This window comes from Malus domestica, chromosome 16 (assembly GCF_042453785.1).
Source record: "Malus domestica chromosome 16, GDT2T_hap1".
NCBI classification, from domain to species: domain Eukaryota; kingdom Viridiplantae; phylum Streptophyta; class Magnoliopsida; order Rosales; family Rosaceae; genus Malus; species Malus domestica.
In genome coordinates, this window is record NC_091676.1 from 28,879,292 (window position 1) to 28,902,991 (window position 23,700).

Consider the following 23,700-nt stretch of genomic DNA (forward strand, 5'->3'; position numbering starts at 1 on the left):
GAAGGAGAGTACGGGTTATACATTTCTTCACCTGGTTGGTGGCATGAAGATGAGTTCCTTATTCACCTGGTTGGTGGCATGAGTGGCAAGTTACCAAATGATATTAAAGTACGGGTTGTACATTTCATCACCTGGTTGGTGGCACGAAGATAAGTTCCTTCTTCACCTGGTTGGTGGCATGAGTGGCAAGTTGCCAAATGATATTAGAGTACGGGTTGTACATTTCATCACCTGGTTGGTGGCCTAAAGGAAAGTACGGGTTGTACATTTTATCACCTGGTTGGTGGCATGAAGATGAGTTCCTTCTTCACCTGGTTGGTGGCATAAGTGGCAAGTTGCCAAATGATATTAGAGTACGGGTTGTACATTTCATCACCTGGTTGGTGGCATGAAGATGAGTTCCTTCTTCACATTTCATCACCTGGTTGGTGAGAATAAGGGCAAGGTGTCAAGGCACATTGTAGCATGTGTTGAAGACACAAAGTATGTTGAACCCTTTTGAAGCACAGTTGGCTTATGTATGGATGTGTTGGAATGTATGATGTTTATGTATGAATGTGTTGGAATGTATAATGTTTATGTATGAATGTGTTGGAATGTATGATGTTTATGTTGATTGATATGAGTGATGCTTATGAATTTTTTGCTATGCATGAAGGGATCCATTCTTTTGATATGTGAACCATGTTGGTTGTAACACTTAGTATCACATACTTTGTGTCAAAGTATGCATGTTGAAGCTCTGAGTTGGAGTATAAGGGTAGGTCAGCGTATACCAAGTGTTCCAGTGCTAGGAACGCAAAAGACTAAGAAGAAGTTGTCTGAATTCCCCATTCTTTAAATATTTGCCGAATGGCTTGTGTGACAAAAGATCTCAAGCGGTTGAAAGTCAAAACATTTGTAATGTGTATGCCTTCTTATAATATCATTTCCTTCAGTACCTAGTCCTCCACTTTGAAAGAGTGAGGCTTGGCCCCACAGTCATAATAGTCGACGGTACGTTCACCCCTGGTTGTCTTGATACGAACTTTTATCCCTCTTGTTGTAATGGGCTTGCTGAGAGTAAAAATCCTTCCTCTTACCAAGAGACAGATACGTTTGGTGACTTAGCGAGTAGCTAAATGAGGTAGGAGATTATGCAATGGGTGTCTAAATGGCCAAGATCTCCTCTCACTTGGTAGAACTTAACTTCCACTTCCCACTTGTTAATAAGAGTTAACCATATGGGGGTTCCCTTGGTATGTCCTTGCTTCGGCGGAGGCGTGGTTGTAAGCCTATGCCATCACCTCAGAGTAAGTCTTCCAAGTGTTAGCATTGATCATGTACTTGAAGAAACAATCACGTAGGCCTGCCGTGAAGGCCTTGAGGGCGGTCTTGTCATCTGCCTCAGCGCATCGAGAATACTCATGACTGAAGCGATCCGTATACTCTTGATGCGAAAATTATCTTAACACACAAATTAAACCCTCTTGTTGTCAATTGTAGTAAAGAATGTAAGTAGGGATCGTTCAAGGCCGGGGATTAGGAAGGATTGCTAAAACACTTGAAACTGACTTAAAAATGTAAAATTAAGTTTAAAACACTAAACTAGACTCAAAGAATTCAAAACAAACTCAAAGAACTCAAAACAAGCTAAAAACACTCAAATCTGCCTAAAAACACAAACTGGGCAGATTTGGACTCTAAACACACTTTTGGTTTTGATGAATTTGAAAACAAAACAAGTAAATTAAAAATTAATGAAATCTGCACGAATTTGAGTAAATTGAATAGATGGAAGGCTAGCTAGGAGGTTCTTCTCCACACATGACACACTTGCAAACAAAACAATTTTCAATTGCTTTTCAATAAACTACGAATTCTCAACGCCCCAGATTAACTGTGAATTGCACTAATTAACCCTCAGATTTTCCTAATTTCATTGAATTGAATGATTGCATACAACAACCCAAAGCATTCCCCACAAGTTCCCTACATGAATTGCAAAATAGAGATACAAGCAAGAATCATTAAGTTCTATGAAAATCATCACCATTGACGAAACACTTGTAACTATGAATTGCATGAAACTTATGCCAAGAATTTACTTACCATGGTTGTGACGAGCAACTACTTGTGAATATAAGTTCATAACGATGAGGTGAAACTCCCTTATATCCTAGCATCAGATTTATGCATGAAAATTAAGCGTGCACTCTCAACCAACATACACAAATCAGTTTTAATTCAAATGGATAAGTAAATTGAATTCACAACTTATGAATCACAACTGAAAGTAATCAAATCATATTGCAAGCATGAACATGGTTTCGAATTCCCCCTAGCTAAGGGGGGTTTAGTTCCTCATACTCACAAAGCAAAGGTAAACAAATTTAGACATTGCAAATAAAAGAATGAAAACACCTAAAAATGCTCCAACAATCCAACTTGAATGGCAAGCACGTCCAAGGGTCCTCCTTCTTCTGTTTGTTGCGGCACAAGTGTCTAGGATGTGTATGGATATATGGAAAGGTTAGGAATGTATTTAGGATTGGTGAATGTCTCGGCCAAGGGAAGGAAAATGTATTTGTGTTTGTGAAATGTGGGATTTATGGATGTATGGATGGAATGGAATGGAGCTCTTTTGATGGATCAAGATTGTTCTTAGGAAGAGGAATGGTGGATGTATTTATAGGCTAAGGAGAGGACCACTTCAATTCCTTGCATGTGCAGTTTGTATGGGTGTTTGATGTCCATGTTTCCCTTTACATTTGCACACACATGACCTCCATCATTTCAGCCACAAAACAAACACATTTTCTGCCATGTTTCTCCTTTACATTTACACACATGTTCTTCATCATTTCAGCCACAAATCAACCCATTTTCTGCCCATGTGTGTGTCTTTCCTTTACCCATGTGTGTGTGTTTCCTTTGCCCATGTGTGTGTGTTTTCCCTTTGCATTTTCACACACATGTTCTTCATTATTTCAGCCAACAATCCACCCATTTTCTGCCCATGCCAAGCCCTCCATGATGTGCAGTTTGCATGTGTGTAGCTGTCCATGTTTCTCTTTTGCATGTGCCATGCCTTCTCTTTCTAGTTGTGCATTTCCACTTGCTCCAAAGCCAAATGAGTGCAATCATAACCCCATTTGCTGCTGAGTGTTGATGACAAAGCAAAACATCAAACAAATGCCTTTACTTTCTCATTTTATTAGCCAAATCTGCTTAGCCATTTTCTGAACCTTTCAGTGTTACAATGCCCATAACTTCTTCTAGAAAAATAATGTTAACAATCCGTGAATTGGTCCAGAAAATAGACATCTGTAGCTTTGCAAGAATATAAGGCTCATGTTCTCATTCATTCTGAGCTGTTCGTAACATGCTTCCAAAGTCAGCTAATCTGCATAGGCAGTTTTGACGAATTTGTTACTTAATATCTCACTTGTGCTACTTTTCTTTTCTTTGCTTGATAAATCACACAAAACACAAAAATATAGTAAATAGCTCAAAAATATAAGGAACTAACTAAGAAAAGACAAGTGAATTTTATGTAAAATATATATAAATATGAGCTCATCAAATACCCCCACACTTAGCTTTTGCTAGTCCTCTAGCAAAATAAAGAAAACAAAACACAACCTAAACCTTCCAACGTTTGCCTCAGGGATTTCCAACACACATGACCAGTTAAAAATCATCATTCCCACAGATTTTAGTCAACTTAACACTTGAGCACATACTTAATCACAGTCACCATTTACTAGTTCACATTTAACCAATTAAAACGATGTTTTGAATGTAGTAACATGCCTTAGAGAATTTACTCAATTCCTTACAAGATATTCTCTATTTTCACACACATTTTCTGACTACACACCCTACACTAGTTATATGTGAGAAGATTGATGTAAACATGAAAACGAACACTCACATATATGTATAACAAAGAGGGCAATTTTCTGGAGTTATTCAACATGTTTAGATATGATCTCATGAATGGAACGCTACTATTTAGATGCGAGAATCAGTGACACCATATGCTCATACCAATTTCAAACTCCACAAATTGAAACACATAACACTCAAGATAGAAGTCAAGGGTTGTAATGGGGCTTGGGGTATTGGCTAATAAAGAAAGGATAGGAATAACAAATGTTCTTAAAGCGATAGCAAGCAAAGCAATGAAATAGACACTTTGGAATTCACTTTAGAATGCAGAATCAACATTTAAATACAAAGGAAAGATTCATGCAACACTTAGGTCTCTTTTTCACAACTTTTCTTCTTTTCATTCTATTTTCCACGAATGTTTTTTTTTTCTTTTTCTTTTCTACCAGTGCCTTATTAAGGACTTTGGCACACACACACACACAAGAATCACTTCCCCCACACTTGTTTTTCTGCAAAAGTTCAACAAAAGAAATTCCTTCTAAATTATGTTTTACTATGCTTCAAGAACAAGGGTATGGATGGTCCTAATCTAGGCTAGGTGAGGATATTGTGGGTTAACAAAGAACATAGGCTACACAAGGCTCAACGGGGTTAAACTTAAACACATAATGAAATAGGGCACGACAATTTGGCTGTGGTGGTCACTACACAACTTCATCTTGAATATGTATTATGCAAATCAATAACATGCTTTGAATGAAATAGGCATGAGTTCTAGCATTTGGAAGTAACTGATGAAACGCCTTTTAAGTAGCAACCAAGCAAAGAATAATGAGATCATGCAACGACTTTAGAAAACAATGATGCACAGATTATTAACTCTCCAAATAAACGTTTAGGCTCAAGTCTCACAAGGTTGTAGCATACATTTGAGTTCCTTCTTTCAAGCATGTTACAAAACTGATTTTTCCTTTATGATTGCATGTGAATTCATAAATTATAACCACAACCAAGCATACACCAAAGAGTAAATCAAATTTTCATCCATGTTTATAACTCTCTTTAACAGTCATGTAATTAAAAATCAAATTCTCATCATTGTGTTGGAAGGTACCCTAAGACACAAATAAACATACAAAAACAACTATTTTTGGGTTTTTCAAAACAATTTTTCAAATTTTTATGAGATTTTTGGATTTTTATGTCAAAACACACTGAAACACTCCAAAACAGCTTAAAAACACTTAAAACAGCAAGGAACAACACTATAAGTAATGGGTGATAAACTCCTACGAATTTCATGCAAAATAATGGTTACCCCCTACACTTAAATCAAACATTGTCCTCAATGTTTCAAGCATAAACTCACACAAACAAACAACGAATAATCATGACAAGTATGGCAAAGTAAAAATTAGACAGAGTAGAGTTTAAGAACACAAATCTGGTTTTGGAGATAGATGATCTTGTTATCTTTCCATAGCTTTGATCTCGAATTGGTTTGGAATTCTAAGCGAGGAATATGAGAGTTCCTTGGTTTCAAATCAGACTCCTTCTGCTGGGTTGATTTGATTGTGCAGTCTGTATTCTTCTTTACTTGTTTCTTCTGCACGACGGGCAGGCACGAGGTAGAGGTGTTGGTCTGTTTCTTTCTTCAATCTTTCCAAGTGCCCACCTCTTGCTTTCTTTCTCCTTGTCCCTAGGTAAGGATGAATTAGTACCTTGTCTCCACATGCTTCGAGGATGAATTAGTACCTTATATGTTCCCAGGCAGATGTGGTAGACGAAGACGAAGCATAAGATGTTGAAGATGAGTACTCGAGAGCAGGGCTAGGTAAGCAATCAAGAAGGGGTTTCAGGCAGTCGGTTCCAGATCGGAAGATTGATACCAAGTGTTGGCTGATTGCTCTCTTTCTCCTTGTCCCGCAGATGAAAACAACGACAAGAAGAATGACAAGGATAAAGCATTATATGAGATACTCTTGCTTTCAACCTTCATGATATGAAATACTTTTGCTTTGGATGAGTTGTTTGCAGAGGTACCCCAAGGAATAAGGAACACTGAGTTACTCGAGAGGCTTCGTTGGGAAGGCATTCTCAGAGATGACGGAAGGTTATGTATGTCTGCCTTGCTATGGAGGGTGAAGGTCGACATTTATAGGAAATAATAACCGGTACTATTCTTTCACTCTTGTCGGCAACCGTTGGATGAATGAACAGTAAACTTCACGTGCTTTCTACTTCACCAGAAATATTCGACAAATTGCCCATGATTTCCGCAAAGCTGAGCGTGCATGTGACAGATGCTGACACGTCTAGATAAAGCAGATGCCTCTTTGATATTTGGAATCGGCGCTTCGACAAACTGCCCGTGATTTTCGCAAAGCTGAGCATGCATGTGAAAGATGCTGACATGTCTGGAAAAGCAGATGGCTCTCCGATTTCTAAGCTTGCCTCTTCGAGTTTTGAGCTTGCCTCTTCGAGTTCTGAGCTCCGTCGAGTGCAGAGGTTGCATGTGACGAGTGCGGACAAATCTGGAACAGAGGATGGCCCGTGGTTTCTGTGCAAGCCCAACTTTTGAGAAAGCTAGCGCTTCTTCGATTTTTGAATTAGCCTATTTGAATTCTGAGCTCGCCTCTTCGATATCTGAAATCCCGTCGAGCGTTGATTTTTATAGAGGCAAGCAGTTCATTTCAAAGCACACTTGAATTTACGCTTGTATAAATTCCCTTCTTGCACTTCTAATATCTTGACTTGTCCGACCTCTTCTTTCTTCAACACCTTTGAAAATGTCTGGCCCTTCTGACCGTCGTTTTGACTTGAACCTTGGTGAAGATGCTGCCATGCCTTCTCCAGACAATATATGGCGCCCATCCTTCATATCCCCTACTGGTCCTCTTACTGTTGGGGATTCAGTGATGAAGAATGACATGACTGCTGTGGTGGTGGCCCGGAACCTTGTCACTCCTAAAGATAACAGACTGCTTTCCAAACGGTCTGATGAGTTGGCTGTTAAGGATTCTCTGGCTCTCAGTGTGCAGTGTGCCGGTTTTGTGTCCAATATGGCCCAACGCCTATTTGCTCGAACCCGTCAGGTTGAACCATTGGCGACTGAAGTGATGAGTCTCAAACAGGAGATTAGAGGGCTCAAGCATGAGAATAAACAGTTGCACAAGCTCGCACATAACTATGCCACAAACATGAAGAAGAAAATTGACCAGATGCAGGAATCTGATGGTCAGATTTTACTTGATCATCAGAGGTTTGTGGGTTTGTTCCAACAGCATTTGTCTTCGTCTTCTAGGGCTATACCGCGTAATGAAGCTCCAAATGATCAACCTCTGATGCCTCCTCCTTCTGGGGCTCCGCCGACTGCTGAGGCTCCGCCAACTACTGAGACTTCTCCTAAGCAACCTTTGTGAAGGCTCCCTCTTGTATTTATATGCTTAATGTTCATTTTTTTTATGAATGTAAAAATACCTTGTATAACTGTCAGTGTTTTAAAAATAAACCCACACCAAAAACAATTAAACAAGCAACAAATAAAAATGACAATCATGGCAAAATAAAACTACAGGAAAGGGAAGGTTTTTAGAAACGCAAAACTGATTGTGGAGCAATTCAAAAATCTTCCTTATTTGAATACATGGGTTGCCTCCCAAGAAGCGCTTGCTTTAACGTCTTCCAGTCGGACGATACCTCCATTTAAGCTTGTACAGGGCCCACGACATGGAGGGGTACATTCTCCACGACATGCTCCTCAAAGTGCTCACACATTGAATCCTTGAACGGAACGGGATAGTAGTCCTTCCTGATTTTGGTGTGTTACTTCCAACAATCGATGTAACCTTCCTTACTACCTTGCATTCGATTAGGTACCTGCACCATAGAAGGTAACAACCTATTAGTTGAAATAGGAATTGAAATTGGGTTAGGTGACGTACCAATGTGCTGCAATGAAGTGGCACCACTATCAACAAATGCACAAGGATTGCTCTCGGTCAGAATTGGGGTTTTGAGAGGTGCGGTCGTGCACTCCTTATTCTTCACTCCAATTTCCTCCTCGATGGTGGTTCGAGGTACTTTCTTTTTTATTAGTGTTGAACGTTTCTGCCCTATATTTTCAATCACATCAATGGCACAACAAAAACGAACATCATTAGTATTCTCAACAGATTCAGGAATATTAAAGCTAATCATATCACCACCAAATGCCATAGTTACTGATCCTTTGGCTACATCAATCTTGGTTTGAGCCGTTTTCATGAATGGCCATCCAAGGAGGATGGGCAATGTAGGGGAGTGGTCCGACTCGTCCATTTCAAGCATGTAGAAATCCGCCGAAAAGATTAAGTGATTGACCTGCACTAAAACATCTTCCAAAACTCCTTTTGGATAGGCATTAGAACGATCGGCCAATTGTATAATCACACCATCATTTTTCAATTCGCCTAAATGCATAGATGCATAGATTGAATAAGGCATGATATTTATAGATGCACCTAAGTCTAACATGGCCGATTCAAAACGAGTATTACCAATTACACAATGAGTGGTAAAACTTCCCGGATCCTTGCATTTAGTGGGCAGTTTACGTTGTAAAACAGCTGAGACATTTTCACTTACCTTGACAACCTCCTTGCTCGAAATTCTCTTCCTAGTTGTGCAAAGTTCTTTTAAAAACTTGACATACCTTGGAACTTGCTTAATTGCATCCAAAAGTGGTATATTAACTTGAACTTTTCTAAACGTTTCCAAAATATCCTTTTCAGCCTCCTCCTTCTTTGATTGCATAAACCTACGAGGAAAAGGTACATTTAGAGGAACAACATTAGAATTAATCAAAATTGGAACTTCCTTACCTTTGTTGGCCGAATTGGATGGTTTATGAGCTTTTGGGGCCTGCGGCAAAGGTGTTTCCACCCTTTCCGTGGGGGTGCTTTGCTCCTCCTCTTCAATTATCAACTCTTCAACCTCATTGGAACGTGAATTGGACGGTTGGGGATCAGATCCAACTTGATTTCCACTTTGCAAACTTATGGCTTTTGCAGATTCGAATCCTCCCTTCTGGTTGACAACGGTTGAACTAGGCAACTTACCTTGCTCTCTGAACTGTCCTACAAACTCCGCAATCTGCCCAATTTGCTTCTCCATTTGGTCCACCCTTTTTTCTTGGTTTTGCATTGCTTTGGCTTAATTTTCTTGCCCCTGAGACAAATTGGTGAGTAACTTAAGAAGTGTCTCATTATCTAAAGATGTACCTGAGGTATTTTGGGCAGGTTGTTGTGGGGCTTGTGTTGGTGTGTATTGCTTGGTATAAAAGCCCGGAGGTTGCTGCATAAAGCCTCCTTGTTGTTGGGGTTGTTGGGGCTCTCTCCACCTGAAATTTGGATGGTCTCTCCAACCTGGATTGTACGTATTAGAATATGGATCGTTCCTTGGCTGGTTTTGGCCTTGAAATCCAATTGCATTGGCACTTTCCCATCCACCATTTTCAATCAATTGCGGGCACTTTTCAGAGGCATGTCCTTGGATAGAACACACACCACATACACTTAGTTCTTTCATCCTCATTCCTTCGGCCATCTGAGACACAATGGAAGTAAGATTAGCTAATTACGATTGAATGTCGGATGTGAAACTTACCTCATTCACTTGCTGCCGTGGGGTGTCCCTTTGACCAACGCCTTCATATTGTTGAGCATTCAATGCTCGGTTAGCAATTAAAGTCTTGGCAGCCATGGGTGTTTTGTCCACCAAAGCTCCTCCCGCTGAGGCGTCTAGCATTTGGCGTTCAATTGGTAGAAGCCCTTCGTAGAAATATTGAAGAAGAAGCTCCTCTTTCATCTGGTGTTGTGGACATGAAGCAACAAAGGTTTTAAAACACTCATAGTAAGTGGGAAATGATTCACCTTGGTTTTGCTGAATGCCACTAATCCTTTTACGTAGTAAAATGACTCGAGAGGCTGGGAAAAACTTCTTAAAAAATACCCGTTTCATACTCTCCCATGATGTGACAGTTCTAGGGGCTAGCTCATACAACCAATCTTTAGCTTTTTCTAAGAGAGAAAAGGGAAAAGCCTTCATTTTTAGAATGCTTCCATCAATGTTTACAGGGGTCATGCTCGAGCAAACAACCTCAAACTCCTTCAAGTGTTTATTAGGATCCTCCATGGACATCCCGTGGAACTTAGGAATATGATGCAACAAACTTGATTTCAATTCGAACTCATCCGTCTTCCCTAGGGCAGCCATGGGGTATTGGATGCATAGAGGAGCGGCATTGTCCAATCCTGAAGCTGAAAGCTCCTTGATTGTTCGATTGTCTGCTGCCATGTTCGGATATTCCTCTACAACCTGTGTCGTGGGCTCCTCTTGCTCTTCTACTTTGTCTTCTCCAAGATCTGGTGCAAGTTGAGATGGTTGGGGTTCTTGTTGATTCCTTGCTCGTCTCAAAGTTCGTTCAAAATCATCGTCAAAGTCACGGATGTGCTTATGAATAGGTTGAGAACTTCGAGTCATAAACCACCTAAACCAAGAAAACAAGTAAAGTCATCAACTAGGAACAAAAACACATGAAAATAAACAAAAAGAAATAACAAGGGATTAGAAAAATTGCTAATCCTCGGCAACGGCGCCAAAAATTTGATGCGAAAATTATCTTAACACACAAATTAAACCCTCTTGTTGTCAATTGTAGTAAAGAATGTAAGTAGGGATCGTTCTAGGCCAGGGATTAGGAGGGATTGCTAAAACAATTGAAACTGACTTAAAAACGTAAAATTAAGTTTAAAACACTAAACTAGACTCAAAGAATTCAAAACAAACTCAAAGAACTCAAAACAAGCTAAAAACACTCAAATCTGCCTAAAAACACAAACTGGGCAGATTTGGACTCTAAACACACTTTTGGAAGAATTTTGGTTTCAACTTGGTTTGAAATACTTAAAAGCACAAACTAAATCAGTTTCTAACTAATATGACTCAACAAGGTAAATGGGGTTTTGGTTTTGATGAATTTGAAAACAAAACAAGTAAATTAAAGAACTAATGAAATCTGCACGAATTTGAGTAAATTGAATGGATGGAAGGCTAGCTAGGAGGTTCTTCTCCATACATGACACACTTGCAAACAAAACAATTTTCAGTTGCTTTTCAATAAACTACGAATTCTCAACGCCCCAGATTAACTGTGAATTGCACTAATTAACCCTCAGATTTTCCTAATTTCATTGAATTGGATGATTGCATACAACAACCCAAAGCATTCCCCACAAGTTCCCTACATGAATTGCATAATAGAGATACAAGCAAGAATCATTAAGTTCTATGAAAATCATAAGCATTGACGAAACACTTGTAACTATGAATTGCATGAAACTTATACCAAGAATTTACTTAACACGGTTGTGACGAGCAACCTTCACTACTTGTGAATATAAGTTTATAACGATTAGGTGAAACTCCCTTATATCCTAGCATCAGATTTATGCATGAAAATTAAGCGTGCACTCACAACTAACATACACAAATCAGTTTTAATTCAAATGGATAAGTAAATTGAATTCACAACTTATGAATCACAACTGAAAGTAATCAAATCATATTGCAAGCATGAACATGGTTTCGAATTCCCCCTAGCTAAGGGGGGTTTAGTTCCTCATACTCACAAAGCAAAGGTAAACAAATTTAGACATTGCAAATAAAAGAATGAAAACACCTAAAAATGCTCCAACAATCCAACTTGAATGGCAAGCACGTCCAAGGGTCCTTCTTCTTCTCTTTGTTGCGGCACAAGTGTTTAGGATGTGTATGGATATATGGAAAGGTTATGAATGTATTTAGGATTGGTGAATGTCTCAGCCAAGGGAAGGACAACGTATTTGTGTTTGTGAAATGTGGGATTTATGGATGTATGGATGGAATGGAATGGAGCTCTTTTGATGGATCAAGATTGTTCTTAGGAAGGGGAATGGTGGATGTATTTATAGGCTAAGGAGAGGACCACTTCAATTCCTTGCATGTGCAGTTTGTATGGGTGTGTGATGTCCATGTTTCCCTTTACATTTTCACACACATAACCTCCATCATTTCAGCCACAAAACAAACACATTTTCTGCCATATTTCTCCTTTACATTTACACACATGTTCTTCATCATTTCAGCCACAAATCAACCCATTTTCTGCCCATGTGTGTGTCTTTCCTTTGCCCATGTGTGTGTGTTTCCTTTGCCCATGTGTGTGTGTTTTCCCTTTGCATTTTCACACACATGTTCTTCATTATTTCAGCCAACAATCCACCCATTTTCTGCCCATGCCAAGCCCTCCATGCTGTGCAGTTTGCATGTGTGTAGCTGTCCATGTTTCTCTTTTGCATGTGTCATGCCTTCTCTTTCTAGCTGTGCATTTCTACTTGCTCCAAAGCCAAATGAGTACAATCATAACCCCATTTGCTGCTGAGTGTTGATGACAAAGCAAAACACCAACAAGTGCCTTTACTTTCTCATTTTATTAGCCAAATCTGCTTAGCCCTTTTCTGAACCTTTCAGTGTTACAATGCCTATAACGTCTTCTAGAAAAATGATATTAAAAATCCGTGAATTGCTCCAGAAAATAGAATTCCGTAGCTTTCCAAGCATACAAGACTCATTTTCTCATTCATTCTGAGCTGTTTGTAACATGCTTCCAAAGTCAGCTAATCTGCACAGGCAGTTTTGACGAATTTGTTACTTAATATCTCACTTGTGCTACTTTTCTTTTCTTTGCTTGATAAATCACACAAAACACAAAAATATAGTAAATAACTCAGAAATATAAGGAACTAACTAAGAAAAGACAAGTGAATTTTATGTAAAATATATATAAATATGAGCTTATCAATTCTCGTAGTGACTCGTCCGGCTTCTGGCGAATAGTGTACAAGTCATCTGTAAAATGCAAGCGATATGTCCGGAAGATGTGTTGAGAAACAAACAGTTTCCTCAGTTCCTCAAATGAGTCTACTGTCTCTGGTGGAATACAGCAATACCAGTTTAAAGCTCTACCAGAGAGGGTGGAGGGGAAGAGAAGACATCGCTCTTCGTCGATGTGCATCTTATATGCCATGATGGACTCAAAGAGGTTAAGGTGTTCAATTGGGTCCTCCCTTCCAGTATATAGTTGTAAACCAAGCTTTTGTTGTCTTCGCTTTAAGGGGGGTGTCGAGGATCCTCCTTGTGAGAGGGCCAGGCCTGGGTTGGTTCCAGTCAGGTATATCGGCCTGACGTTGAAGGGAAATCTATGAGATTCATGTGGGATTTCTAATGACTAGCATGCATATACAATTCAAAATTTATATACGAAAGCAACGGAAGCATGTTATCAAATAATATCAAAGCTATAGTCATGCAAATCCCCTTCAAGGTTCATAGGTTTATATATAATGCATCAAAATATTTAAGTAAAGAACAAAGTGTAGGAATAGATCTATACCTCTTGATCTAGATTTTAGACCAAGGATGGACCACCTCCAAGCCCTTTGTTCCTTGAACTCCTTGAGCCTAGCCTCCCTCCTTGCCTCCTCCACTTTGTTAGTATGAGTGCTCCTTTGGTTCTCCTTTAGTCTCCAAAGTAGAAGACCTCTAAAGATCCACACCCACTAGTGTAGTGAGATGGATGGAGGAATGACCAAAAGGGTGAAAAGATGATTAGTTAAAATCACCCTTAAGGTGGCCGGCCTTTGGTGTTGAAGAGAGAGTAATTTTCTTTTTCTCTTTAGTTGTTTTGAACACACAAAAACCCTATGTAAAAATATCTCTATAAAGTTCCTTTTATAGACAAAAAGAAACCTAGTCAACAACTTGACTTTTACTCTCTCCCTTTCCCTTTAAGTGGCTGGCCTTTAGTGTTTGGTTTGGGCTTTGGGCTTTTATTATTTCAAGTCATCCTATGCTTGAATAAAAGCCCAATGGTTCTAGGCCCAATGAGCCCGATTAAATCCGAACGTTTCTTTAAGCCCAAAACGATCTTATATCGCTTTTATGATTTCATTAGACTTTCTAATTAATCAAAACACTTAATTGATCCAATTAATTATTTCCATCATCCATTAGTGGTATCACTACAAGAGTGTATCGGTGTACAATCATTTTAGGTTCTAATTAGCAAGGCAGTGAGGTGATTGGCACCAATCCAATTGATTATATTTAATCCAATCACTTAGTGAATTAAAACTTCCTTTTAATTCACCTTCTTCTTTGACTACTACATTTATCATCTAGAAGAACTCACAAGCCATGAGTGACATCTAACCATATATCATGGCTACCCAAGCTAATGTAGAATTTGTTCGGAGAACCTATTCAGTTGGAATTACAATGTAATTCGATCATTCTCTAAAACAATACTCTCAATCACATCATTAGGGTATGGATATATTATGTCAAACCCCTAATGTGATTATTCCTTCTTATATGATTCAATTGAGTCGTATAGGAACGCTTTCCTTTATTACGCTCGATACTTCGGCCGAAGATTCCAAAATCATATCTTAGAGTATTCGTCCTCTCTTACCGAAGATTAGAGATTCCTTGTTGCGCATTCACTTGCCTTCATGACTAAGTGGCTTAACCCCAACTATGCCGTGGACACCCGCGAATGGGGTGACTTTGACATAATCAAAGATCAAGTACTTAACCACAAGACAACGACGATGCCTCAGGTCAAAGGACTACTTACATTATTCCAACCATGAGAGTTACTTGCTTGACATGTGAGTAGACCTCCATGCAAGTACTCTCGTTCGATTGTGTTCAGTGAACTCATTCCCTTAATGAGCACCTACATACTTGTCTTAGTGTCACTACACGAATGGGATGAGACTTTCCATCCTTCCAATTGAAGCGGACATAGTATGTACCGGTCTATGCATTGTCAGTTTCCCTCCGACAATCCTATGACCAGGAACCTTTTGGACATGATGATTATGTGAAGAAGGTCTCTGTAGTCTAACATCATTAGATTACTTCTTCAATCGATCCATTGTCCATGGATTCACTATTTAGGACATATATCGTTCATTGAGATAGTCCTAATTAGTATCTTTGCCATTTGATGTATAAGAGTCATCTATACATCCATTCATTTGTCCTAAAAGGTTTCTTCCAAAGATTGACTTTCAGGGCATATTTCCAACAGACGTTCGGCCTTCAACTTGTTTACTTCTTCAAGGAACTGTAGGACAAGGGGGTCCTGAGTGGAGCCATGTATCACTGGAATTTTCTTTCGTAAGTCTCCATCGCCTCTTGGAAGTAGGAAAGTTTAAGCAAGGGCACGTGGTTTTTTCTTGGACTCGCCGTACTGACTTCTAGGGCGAGTCTGTCGGAATACCTCAGAGTCCTCTGTACTTTCATGTTCCTCTGGGACCTGTTGTTCCTTCCCTAGATTGGCAGTGGGCCTGGGTCGTGGGAGGGGACCGAGTCTTTCAAAAACCCTTGGGTCATTGATCTTCGAGCATATGTGGAAGGGATTCTCTCGACGTTGCTTTAGGAAGTCTCGGCAATCACGATAAACGGCTTTTGATCCTTTCAACCTTTCTACAAGAAGGTGTTTTCCTCCACTTTTCCTGCTTCGGGTCAAAGCATCTGGGTTGAGAGAAGTCTCATGTTGATCAATGTTTTGATGATTAGCTCGCTCCTCATCAGGGATACCCATGTCAAAAAGAGGTGATCCTCCGTGTTGGGGGGTACCCAGATGATGGTTGATGTCCACAGGGGCAACGAGCTTGCGTGTTTGAGTACGCCTAATTTCATGGAGCGTCTGAAAGAGTTTCTCATACTGCTCCTGGAGGACCTCATTCTTCATTGCTATCTTGTTGTTCTGAGCTTCTAGCTCATTGACTTTCGTTTGAAAAGCAACCCTTTTTTCTTCCTTCTTTCGTTGCTTCGCACTAGGTGCAAGAGGGGTGTCATTATGTGTGTTGTGGCTTCCTTCGCTCCCTATGTTGGAGAGGGATGCATGGTAGTACGAATGGTGGAAACCAGCTTGGCAAAGCTGAAGAGAGTGGGAATAAGTGTCGTTCCCACAGACGGCGCCAAATGTTGATGCACAAAATCAGTGAGGACTTTGGTACAACAGAAAATGTTAAGTTTGTGACCTTCACTAGATTGCTCCGGTCACTAGTGTGAATAGGTATGTAAATGGATAGGGACAGGGAAACAAACACAAGATGTACGTGGTTCGCCCAGATTAGCTACGTCCACGAAGTAGAGGAGTTCTCATTAATTGTGAAGGGTTTACACAAGTACATAGGTTCAAGCTCTCCTTTAGTGAGTACTAGTGAATGATTTCTAGTTTCATTTTGACATTAACACGTGTAGTGTTATGATTGGCTTCAAATGTTGACACGTGTCACGCTATGATTGGTTTTTTATGTCGACACATGTCGCGCTGTGATTGGCCTCATGGTTGGAGGGAAACTCTTCTGGTCCTTGACGGTATAACGTTGATCGGTGCTCAGTAGTTTCGGAATTGGTCAAGTATGGTACAAACAACATTCTCTAACGTTTCTTTTTAAATTTTCACGCTTTTGAGTTTCGTATTTGCACACAAGATGGACATATTATATAGTATTTAATCATTAATTATTGATTAATAAATATATTATGATTTGATATGACATTCTCTAACATTTCTTTTTAAATTTTCACGCTTTTAAGCAAATTTTTATCATTTTCATTGAAGCACCGATACCTATATATCTATTGATATTTTCATAAATTTGCTCATCGCTATTTTCACCGATATCAATATTTCAAACAGGAGCATAAGTAGGTTCAAATGACGGTCAAATGTTGTTTCATTCTTATTTGTAATATCTATGTTGAGTACAAGTTATAATCTCTTCTTTTTATGTAAGATCTAACGGTTGCAAAAATTCATTAGATCCTTATACGCAGAATTCAACTATTGACGGACCACACAGTGTATGTATTGTGGATAGACAAATAGCATTGTAAGAGACAGCGGGGTTAAAGGAAAATAAACCAACTAATTTCATTTATAATATATATATATATATTTTTTTTTTGGTCAAATGATAAATTTTGTTAAATTAGATGTTAGATTAGCCACCGACAGGATTTGAACCCACGTCGTTATACATGAGCTCAACACCCTTCTACCATTGTAGTAAAGGGCTACTTACAATTTTATTTATTTTAAAGAGTAGCAATTTTGGAAGGAAAAAACGAAGTTGTTATTGGCGATTTAAAAAATGCAATACCGCACTCTTTTGTAATTTCATGTTCGTCCCAAATACTAGTCAAATTTAACTGAATCTATTTTTCTTTTCATATATTCAAGCTTTGCAGTTTCAAATTGGGTTATTTGTGTTTTTTTTTTAATACAAACAATACGAAAAGAACTAAGAATTGAATTCAGGATCTTGGCTTTAAAAGTGAATATTCTTAATCAACGGATTGAACTTGGGTTAGTCGTATTTAACAAGTTTTCTTAAGAAATACATAATGGGTGTAGAATTTGGTTAACTAAATAAATAGCTGTCCCAATCTAGGATCACAAACTTGAAACTAAAATAATACAACTTACATTCTTGCGTAGCTGATGACGTACATCTCAATAATTGCAAGTAAAGAAATGGTGAAGTACCTTTTGGCCAAATTCAAAAAAAAAAAAAAAAGGGGGGGGGGGGAAATAGCAGCCTAATTTGGACTAAGATGCAGAAAATTTTGACAAATCATTTATTTTTCTTTGATAATTTGGACTAATTACTTAAGAATATAAGATTCCGGCTGCCGCGATTGCCATTGAACATAAATAAGTCAACAATCTTTTAGGCAAATAATATAACAATTTGAACTTCAGCAGCTAAATAAATTAAAAAAGAAAAAAGGCAATTCAAATGTGATGTTCACAGTTCTATACAAGCAGAAAACCTACAATGCCACGTTACGTTCAGTGCAGCATAAAATAAAACGAGTGAGATTTAAAGAACCAGATCCTTTCATTTACTCCGTTAAGCTGCACTTAAAATTACAAGATATTGTAGCCACAGTGAAAAACAAGTTAGAATCTTTGAGAAAATTGTAGCAACGGTCCCTCAACTAAAAATCCATGACCATGGGTCTCTTAACTCATCAAAACATGTAGCTATAACCATTTTGGTCAACTTCATCATAATTCTATTACAATAACTCATGTTGGAATGATCATTGCTACAGGAGGGTAAAGTTGAGGGACCATTGCTCCAATTAAGTTAAAGTTAGGAACCATTTCTCTAATTGGGTTAAAGTTGAGGGACCATTGCTACAATTTTTCTTTTCATTTGGTTTTCTATATTTGCCACTTCATTCAAACTCACATGCGTGGCACGTGTCTCATTTTGACGGAAGTTTTAACGGAGTTCATGAAAAGGGTCATATCTATAGGTTTTGATGAGTAAAGGGACCAATGGTCATGGATTTTTAGTTGATAAACTATTACTCTAATTGAGTTAAATTTGATGGACCATTGTTACAATTTTCTCTAGAATCTGTTATTGGTGACATCTTTCTACCACCACAAGAAGAGAAAGAAAAGAAAAACAAAATTCAGCAAATATAGGACCACGCAATTTGTCTTGTTTAAGTAATTTTCAGTTGTCAAATTTTACTTGGACACGTGAGGATCATGTCTTGGCACTTTACTCGGACCACAAGTTTCAGGCCGGCGCCAACTTCAAATTATTGGAATGGCAGTGTTACGGCCGGCAATACGCATTAACGGTTAGGAATGACCGCACACGAGCAGACGATTGACATTAGCGTTAGCAATTGGGGTAGGGTGGACAGAGATGCGGACATTTTCTTTTATTTGATGATGACGTTTCTATGATGTTTAGATGGTCTTCGGAGTTCCAAGTGAAGCACCACCAAATAAAATTGGAAGGGCAGATGAGTTTTGACTTTGAGAGGAAGCTGGAATGATGGGAGTTCAAGTGTTTGTTGTAAAGGTGAATGCTAGTGACCGACGCTTGTGGTATTTAATGCAGCGTAAAATAAACGGTGAGATTTAAAGAAACATATCCTATACTTTTGATCATCTTTATTTACTCTATTAAGGCCTTGTTTGGTGAGCAATGCTTGGCTCCTCAATTCACTTAGTGACTGATTCACGAAATTTCTTGCTCATAACCGAAATTGTTCATATTATAGATCCTTTCGTAAAGATCATCTTTACCCAAAAATAAAAATAAAAAACCAATTAAAACTAAGGTTATTTAGTCAATCAATTGTGGCAAAGAGATAGACAATTATTAATACTTTTATAGAATCCGTCTATCTGTTTTTATATAGTTCGATAACTAAATGGTTTCATAATATTTATTGATTTTTTTTTCTAGAAATTATTATCTTTACAAAGTGTTTGATAAAATGAACGATCCCGATCATAAGCATGAAGTTCCTTAAATTGGCTACATGGTGAATTGGGGAACCATTGAGGAGCCAAGTTGATACCTTGTTTGGTATGCATGATTAGACTGGAATGGATAAAACACTGTTTTTAGGGTAAATTGAAAGAATATTGTGGCCAACATAGATGTACAAGAAGGATTACTGAAGAACAAAAGTTATCAAAACAATCCTCCCCAAAATGGGAGAATTAAAAGGGAGAAATTTTCTTCATGTCTAGCCGCTTCTAATTCTTCCAAAATGAAAATTCAATCTCATTTACATTCAATATATCATCCTATTCAATCAATTATATGAAACGAGCACTCTCTAGAGGAGGCGGAGGGGGTGAGTTTGAACATGGCCGGAACACAGTGAATTGAAGAGAAAAACCTAGCCACCAGACCAATCCACCACTTGCATCAAGCATTCAATCCTCTTTGGAACAACAAGGACGTAGATACTTTGAATTCACATATTGAGCATCATTCACTTACAAACTTGCCCAAGGAGTCGGATACAGCAGAACATTAGATACGTCACAATCACATAGGAAGCTGCGAAAAAGAAATGAAACTACGTATGATCAAGGACAATGTAGTCAACGTGCTACTACTCAGGCTGTCTCAACTGTCTTGCCACTATAAATTCGTTTTAGAACGCAATTCATCGACAGAGTCGATGAAACTTAAAACGAAGATCCTGCAAAATTATGCGCCAATTTTGTCGCAGTGAATAACTAAAATGGTTTCATTTCAAATCATATGGTTTGTTACAGTCGCATTCAAGTTTGAGAACCATTTGTCAGCTACAAACCTTTTAAATAGCACGGGCATGTCGATTTAACATACAATACAAATACAACCCAACCACTCCAGGTTAAAACAAGAAATGCAACAGCGTAAGTAGAGATAAAATACTGGTTCCTCGAGTACTGTTTTTCAAGCAAGATCACTGCTGCAAAGTCCACATCTCATTCCCGTTCAGCATCTTCAATTTCTTCATCCTCTGGTACCCCACGAAGATACAGAACATTATTGCATCTGCACAAGGAAACATGAAAAGATCATTTACTCGTTGAAAACTAAGGTATTGGAATGTACGTGCATTGTGCTTATCATGTGTACCCATCCCCTATCTTCGCTAGGAAACAGGTTGTATAGACTATAAAATTGAGAGCTTGAATGATCTATCATCCTTTACTACATGGCAGTTTTTTACAAATCTCACTAAAATCCTACGTTACAAAAAGGAAGAATTAGAGATATCCAATACGCAGAGGGAATGTATACATGCCCAAGGAGAATGACCGAATGGAATTTCTGAATCAACAAATATTAGGCTTCTACTCCAGATGGATATCTCTAGTCTCAACCTTCTATTCGAACGCACTCCCATCAAATTAACACTCCACTTTGTATTATCTCCTTTCATCCTATGTTCCCAACTTTCTTACTCAAGGCCTATGTTCCCAACTTTCTTACTCAAGGGTGTTCAGAATTATCTCAGTATACCCTTCCTCTTCGTTTGAAAGTAAAATTTTACGTACTCTAGATAGAACATTCTCTATTGAAATTTGAACACCATGATAAGAAAAGCAAAGGTACACAGAGTTAAAATGGGACTGGTAACTACGTACTATGTTCTACAAAGAGAGGAGAAAAAATATAGGGGTGAGGTGGGGGAAGAGAGAGAGAAAGAGATTCGTATGATTATTATTGCAGCCTTTCAATGTAGATATAAGTGCAAAATAGACTAGACACTCCTCTACTATGTAGCTGACCAAATCCAGCGGAAGCTTCAAAATTACTCCATATGTTATTTGTAGAACAAGAAAACAAAATGTTCTTCTCATGGCCGATCCCAAATGGTAAAGGCTGTGACACTGCTCCACAGTCAATGTTAACAGTACTTGATATGCGAAGTTAAACTTTTGGAACGTATGAGCACTGATTGCCCGGTCCATTCAGTTAGGGACTGATCATTGTCCCCCATCAAATTTCGTTACGAGAGAGATTTGTATGACTCATAATAAACTAGACACTCCTTTGATACATTGTTGACCAAATCCATGGGAAGCTTCAAAGATACACCACACATTATTTGTAAAATTAGGAAACAAAAAGTTGGTCTCATGGCCGATCCCAGATGGTAAAAGCAGTGACACTGCTCCACAAGGCAATAGGACATGACACCAACATCAAACGAGGAGCCCCCAACAAGATCAGGGAGCACCATCAATGTTAACATTACTTGATATGCGACGTTAGCTTTTGGAATGTACAAGCATTGATTGACTGCTGCGTCCAGTTAGGGACCGATCAATGTCCCCCATCACATTTCGTTCAGAAAGATTCGTATGACTCATAATAAACTAGACACTCCTCTGACACATTGTTGACCAAATCCAACGGAAGCTTCAAAGTTACTCCATATGTTATTTGTAAAATTATAAAACAAAATGTCGGTCTCATGGCCAATCCCAAATGGTAAAGGCAGTGGCACTGCTCCACAAGGCGATATGATATGACACCAACGTCAAAGGAGGTGCCCCAACAAGATCTTGGAGCACCATCAACGTTAACAGTACTTGATATGTGGCGTTAACTTTGGGAATGTACAAGCATTGATTGCCTGCTCCATTCAGTTACGGACTGATCAATGTCCCCCATCAAACTTCGTTCAGAGAGATTCGTAAATTGTTGACCAAATCCATGGGAAGCTTCGTAGTTACTCTGTATGCTAAATGTTGGTCTCATGGCCAATCCCAAATGGTAAAAGCAGTGACACTGCTCCACAAGGTGATAGGATATGACACCACCATCAACGGAGTAGTTCCCAACAAAAGCTGGGAGGACCATCAACATTAACAGTAATCGATACACGACGTTAACTTTTGGAATGTACAGGGTCAGGCATCAATTGCCTCCATTCAGTTAGGGACTGATCACTGTGCCCGTCACACTCCCTATGTCATTTGTGGTTCCTATACATTACATATCATATATGCTTTCTAGGAAAAAGAAGTCATACCATATGCTACAAATCTAGCAAAAACAAAATACAAAGCACATTCAAACCATAGATTCCAGGGAAGAGTACAGATACGAAGATTAAAGCATTCAAATGAACTCACCTGATCAAAATCTCTCCAAGGTTTCCAGTAGATTGTCCATCAATATATTCTTCAGTGTTTGCCAACTATACATATAAGATTTCAATATTAAACACATATCAGCTTCAAACTTCTATCTCACAAATAAAAAGCAAAGAAAGAAGCAAAAACAAGCTAAAGGTATGTACTCGGAATATGTAAACATAAAGAGTTGAAGTTTATAATAGTACCTGCAAGTTCATATAGGCATCTGTCGAGACAAGAAAACCTGAGCAGAGGCTTGAAATCAGGATTAGGGATACACTAAGCTTGCGTTAAATAAAGTTAACTGCACGAGGAAACAAAAGAAAACACGGCACAAGTATCCAATACTTTTCCATAACCGTAAGCAACATACCTTTGTACTCCATTCCCCATTTAAGTTTCACAATGACAGTCTTACCAGTCAGATTATTCAGGAACGGCTTCGGGTTAACTGGTATTGTCTGCATTATGAACATAAACAAAGTAATCAACATCCAGAACACGCCTTTATGTTCAACAAGTGAATCTAATTAAACATGGGACAGATTGCAACCATATTTTCGTGCAATTTACTCTACTTCCACACTGTTTAATAATCTACCATAAATAAAACATCATGAATTGAAACATACATACATCCATATCTCACAAGTACTAATTAACAAACCAAATTTCTCCTAAAACTAAAATCTCCAAAGGAACAAAATTTGGTTGCAAAACGAACCTTTCAGAAAACTTGCATTCAATTTTATGGAGAAATTGGAAAACTCAGAAACATGGAATAGCACCCCAAAAAAATAGTCACAAGAAAATAAATTATGCATAGTAATTTAAGAATATTCATACGTGATGGAGAAAAATAGATGCAGAAGAAAACACTCACAGCCATTGGAGACAGAGAGAGAGGAGGGGCTTCAGTGGTAGAGTCGAGCTTGACGAGAAAGTGTTAGGGTTTTGTTCACGTTTTTGTATTTGGGTCAGGCATCGCAATTCCTGACACGATCCGATAACCCGATATGACACGACATAAAATTAACAGGTGTTCGGGTCGACACGATAACAAAACGGGTTGTTATCGGGTAACCCGATAAGCACCTGTTAAGATAACGAGTTAGTTCAGGTATACACATGGGTAACACGATACACGATAAGCAAAATATTAATTTAATAATTTTATAACCCTAAAAAAATACTATAATAATTATATATATTAATTTAACAATTTTATACCCCTAAAAACTATAATAATTATATAT

At 38.5% G+C, this 23,700-nt stretch overlaps 1 protein-coding gene across 1 annotated transcript; it reads right to left on the bottom strand.

Moving 5' to 3' along the window:
- Positions 1-20,026: 20,026 nt before the first annotated feature.
- On the bottom strand, positions 20,027-23,465 carry LOC114822215 (probable small nuclear ribonucleoprotein F). Its single transcript, XM_029096514.2, has 5 exons — positions 23,328-23,465; positions 22,818-22,905; positions 22,651-22,688; positions 22,442-22,506; positions 20,027-20,348 (listed from the first exon to the last, which is right to left on the bottom strand). The coding sequence occupies exons 1-5, from the start codon at positions 23,331-23,333 to the stop codon at positions 20,279-20,281; spliced, it is 267 nt and encodes an 88-aa protein (XP_028952347.1). The 5' UTR covers positions 23,334-23,465; the 3' UTR covers positions 20,027-20,278.
- Between the last annotated feature and the right edge of the window lie 235 nt (positions 23,466-23,700).

Bases quoted from the DNA above. Each gene is read 5' to 3' on its own strand.
- LOC114822215 (XM_029096514.2), bottom strand. The intron at 22,507-22,650 runs GTACTATTATAA...TTATATGTATAG, and splicing joins ATGCCTATATGAACTTGCAG to TTGGCAAACACTGAAGAATA. The intron at 20,349-22,441 runs GTGAGTTCATTT...TTCCTTGTGCAG, and splicing joins CTTGGAGAGATTTTGATCAG to ATGCAATAATGTTCTGTATC.